This window comes from Cyprinodon variegatus, unplaced genomic scaffold, assembly GCF_000732505.1.
Source record: "Cyprinodon variegatus isolate N-32 unplaced genomic scaffold, C_variegatus-1.0 Scaffold524, whole genome shotgun sequence".
Lineage (NCBI taxonomy): Eukaryota > Metazoa > Chordata > Actinopteri > Cyprinodontiformes > Cyprinodontidae > Cyprinodon > Cyprinodon variegatus.
The window spans coordinates 247,534-252,126 of record NW_015150977.1 but is presented as its reverse complement, the minus strand read 5'-3'; the positions used below and the strand labels follow the sequence as shown (position 1 = coordinate 252,126).

At 45.7% G+C, this 4,593-nt stretch overlaps 1 protein-coding gene across 1 annotated transcript in view; it reads left to right on the top strand.

The window, feature by feature from the left end:
* Positions 1-4,593, top strand: part of pum3 (pumilio RNA binding family member 3) — a 19,035-nt gene that overhangs the window by 11,221 nt on the left and 3,221 nt on the right. The window contains exons 6-12 of the mRNA XM_015391078.1: positions 510-757; positions 800-853; positions 928-1,008; positions 1,076-1,218; positions 3,486-3,708; positions 4,241-4,328; positions 4,412-4,502. Of these exons, the coding sequence (XP_015246564.1) occupies positions 510-757; positions 800-853; positions 928-1,008; positions 1,076-1,218; positions 3,486-3,708; positions 4,241-4,328; positions 4,412-4,502 (928 nt within the window). The remainder of the gene's footprint in view (positions 1-509; positions 758-799; positions 854-927; positions 1,009-1,075; positions 1,219-3,485; positions 3,709-4,240; positions 4,329-4,411; positions 4,503-4,593) is intronic.

Here is a 4,593-nt window from a genome sequence, read left to right as displayed (position 1 = left end):
AAAATAAAAAAATCAAACTGGTTGAGGTGTGATGACTTCATTCTCGTAATTTGACGACTTTATTCTTGTAATATTAAAACTTTGACCGCCTCTTGAAGCTCATCAAAAGAACGCTAAGAGTGTTTGAAGCAGTAATCGAAGCAAAAGGTAGCTACTGAAAACCTAGAATATAAGACAGAATTTATTTTTTAATTCATAGTTTTGAGGCCTTCAATGTGAGTCTTTGTTTCATAGTCATGAAAATGAAGAAAACTCTTTAAATGAGGTTTGTCCAAACATTTGGTCTGTACTATACGTCATTATTTCCATCTGATATCGATCAAATAAAAGTCTTGTGAAAAGGCTCCATAAAAATCCTCTAATTTGACGCATTAGAATCGATTATTACGACTTAAAAGCGAAAAGCTGAACGTATAAAATGTTTAAATGAACTTTCTGATCTCATATTTCCTCCTTTATCGCTGCTTTTCTTCTGCTGATGACCTGTTTGGATCAGTTCTTTTATCCAGCGGCTGAACTAGCCCACATCATCAACCCTCCACCTCCGTGCTTCAGCGCTCTGACCCTCAGAGTGACGCTCCTCTCAGGTCGTTGCTCTCGTCTTTCAAACTCGGCATTGCGAGATGAGCCTGGAGGAGAGGAGACCGAAGGTTGCTGTGAGGTTTGGAGGTGGAGCTGGCGTCATCAACAGCATGGAAGCACGGAGGTGGAGGCGTGGTGGTTGGGGCTGGTTCTGGTGGTGCTGATTGGACCAGAAGTCTGGTTTTAATGACTGAACGAGATGCTTTCTGTGTCGCAGGACAGAAAAGTCATCATTAAGACCATGAAGACCTACATGGTGAAATTCGCCACGGTGAGTCCATCGCCGATCCGATCCAATCCGACCTTCAGTCACCGTCTGACCCACTAACCCCCCTCCATCCACAGGGGGAGTTCGGTCACATGGTCCTGCTGGCCATATTCGACTGCGTGGACGACACCAAGCTGGTCCGCCAGGCGGTTCTGTCGGTACGTCCTGCTCTGAGGGTTCTGCTGAGGAACATCCAGAGGAACCTGACGGCTGCTTTCTGTGCAGGAGATCCTGGCGGCGCTGCCTGAGGTCCTCGGGAACAAACACGGCAAGAAGGTCCTCCTGTACCTGCTGAGCCCCAGAGACCCCGCCCACATGCTGCCGGAGATCGCCAGGGAGCTGGAGCAGGGAGACGGGAACGCTCACAGGTACCGAGAGCCGACCGGAACCGGCTGCTGTTCTGTCAGCTCAGCATACGGCGTCAGGCCAGCATACCCTCATTCATACGTATGACAAAGACTCCGCTCTCCTTATAGCCAATCACGCCGTTTTACTTCCCGATTTAGTCCGATTTTTGTAGTTGTTTTGTGCATAAAACAACTAAAAAACAGTCCTTCACTAGGTCCACCACACATTAGCTTTAGAAATGTCTGTTTGACGAGGATCTAGTTAAAGAACGATCAAGATTTTTGATTATCGTGGAGGATTTTCTCGAATTTTTTAAAAGACCCGCCCTCTCCGATTTAAAAAAAAATATAAAAAAATGCACGTGTGAGAGTTTAAAGACACTGTTTTCATTGCTCATGCAAGTTTACCGTGTGTGAACGCCATAACCTTAAATTCATCCATCACTATATAGAGCAGGGAATGTAGAGTTAACTGGCCGTTAAGACAAATGATCACTTCCCTATTGGTCCACTGCGCCATCTTTGGTATTAGCAGGCCGCTGTGACAGCAAATCCCATAATGCTTTGCGAGGAGAGCTCTCAGCGCAAAGCATTCTGGGATATATCTGCCTCTTCTGAGGCCTTATTTTTTTCTCATCCACTTGGTTGACACTTTTTCTCTTCCGACCCTCGGCCATTTTCAAAGAACCAGAAAGGTGAGCTTCAATGAGCGTCTGAAACCGTAGCTCACTACAGATATACGCCTGAACGTGCGCAGAAAAAGCTAGCTAACGGGACGAGCACGTAGGACGGCATTACGTAAACATGCTGTTAGGGTTGTTAAGTTTCCCAAACTTTAACCTATAAAAAATGAAACAAAGACGGCGTAAGATTTTTTCTGGAATGCTTCGCAAAGGGGAGACAGAGTTGAAGAATCAATCTCTGCATCATCGCTTGGCTCAACACTTGCCAGGCTTTTTATTGAGCAGTCAACACATTACATCAGTTTAGATTACGCAATCTCTTAGACATAGCATGAACCTTTAAGATGGGGAACTTGCCTGGTTTCAGCATACGCTTTACAAAAGGTGTCGGGGTTATGACCTTTACACTCCTCTGCTTCTCAAATGAAAAACAGGAAATCATTCTTGCGAAACATTTGACTTGTCTTATGACCTTCATACACCATTTCCAATGATGAGAGTAATATAGAATATATAAAAGAATAAAATGATAAAAACAACAGAAATAATAGGAACTCCAACAATATCACCAGAATGATTGACAGTTCGGAGGACCACTTATTTAGACGAACCAATTGGAAATAAAAGATGGTCCTCTATGCCTTTAATTCCTTCAATCCTCTGATGAATGAATGAATCAATAACCTTCCTGCAAGTGGAAACACAAAAGAACAAATGCAATGATTGGATATCTGCTCAGCAGAGTCAAAACTGAGAGAAGAACTGAATAATTAAAATCACCACTCCACAGTTATCCCTTAAACATTATTTGTCCTCAACAAAGAAAAAGACAGAAGACTCCATAACCAAGGTTTAGCTGTAAATAAAAGATCAACCACCAGGGGGAGGTAGGGTGCCTTCGCCTTGGAAATTCTGTGTGCCGACACGTTGACGCCACCAGGCGGTGCAAAGGGGCACTACACAGACTGGCCACTAGGGGGAAACAATGCGTTCGTTGATGTAATAAAACTCCTGCAGCTTCTTTAAAACATCCCAGATGACAGGATAGGATCTTTATTTTTAGTTTTTTAATTAAGAGCGACATCCAGATTATTTTTATTTTTATAGATTTTTACAGCACATGAAGAACTAGTGAAATAATTTTCAGATTATAAATGGATTCATTAATTCCTCTGGTGAAAAGTAATGACTTTAAGGTTTGGATTAGGATTAACTCTGTGATAAAACCTACTGAGGCTTCTGGAATAATCTGAATCCGTTCAATGGGACGATAACCGCTGATAACGATCATGGACGCATGCGTGTTACTAAGGTTACGCTGAGCTGACAGATCACCTGACCTTCGGGTTCAGCGGCGTTCAGCTGTCGGTTCTATTCCTGGTTCAGTCACTGAGGTCATCAGAACCGGTCCTCTGGTTCTGCCTGTGGCTCCAACTGGAGATTAAATCTAGAAAAACTAAAGACTTAAATGAAGTAAAGAAAAGAAAGTTTAAATTAGAATAAAAACTATATCTGAGCAGAAAGTCGGCACGAATCAAAGGTTTGATTTTAATGAAGGAAAAGTATCAGAACTGTCCCTGATCCGACGGTTCTGGTTCTGCTCAGTAAAAAGGACATGGCGACCCGACGGAAGGAGCTGCTGGAGGCCGTCTCCCCCGCGCTGCTGGACTACCTCTGTGCCAACGCCGCCACCATGGTGAAGGACAAGGCCACCAGCGTCACCATCAGCGACATTCTGGCGTCCGCCTGCGGGGACCTGCGGCCCGCCATGACAGCCGTGGCCCAGCTGGCCAATCAGGAGCTGGTGCCGGGAGGCGTGGATGGAGAGGTGAGGCAGCCACTTCCTGCTCTGCTTTTCTAAACCTTCCTTCACGTTTCTTTCCTTCCTTCCTTCTTTCCTTCCCTTCTTTCCTTCTTTCCCTTCTTTCCTTCCCTTCTTTGCTTCCTCCCTTCCTTTCCTTCCTTCCTTGCCCTCGTTTCCTTTCTTTCCTTCGTTGCCTTCGTTTCCTTTCTTGCCTTCGTTTCCTTTCTTTCCTTCGTTTCCTTTCTTTCCTTCGTTTGCTTTCTTTCCTTCGTTTCCTTTCTTTCCTTCGTTTCCTTTCTTTCCTTCGTTTCTTCCCTTAAAATGATCAGCATTGTGAAACAGTTGACGGTGAAAAATGACTTCTGATAAAATGATAAACTGTCTCCCTCTGCTGGAACCTTTACGGTCCTCATCATAATAAGTAGAGGCAGCATGGTGCTGTGGGACAGGACGGGTAATTGGGACGGCGTTTTGAAGCGGTGAATGGGGGTCATTCAGCGTTAGAACGGCCTAGTCAAAGTCCAGATCTAACCCCATCGTCTCCTCCGTCCTGCAGCTCCACATGGCAGAACACGCCGCGGGACACCTGGTGCTGAAGTGGCTGATCGAGCAGGACGCCGTGTTGGCCGAGGCCGGCAGAGAGGGTGGGCGGAGCTCCTGGCGTAGAGGTCAGTGTTCCAGCGTGTCTCTGTCTCTGTCCTCACTGATGTCTTCTTGTCCTCAGCAGAGCGCTTCAGCAGGATTCTGGTGGACACGGTGGGAACGGAGACCATGAAGAGCTGGGCGAAGGTCAACAGAGGAGCCATGGTGCTCTGCAGGTCAGCGCCGCCCGCCTCCTCCTCCATTAGTTCAGCTACAAGCAGAACTCTGATTCTCTCTGATCATTAAAGTCTGACTACTTTTTATTAT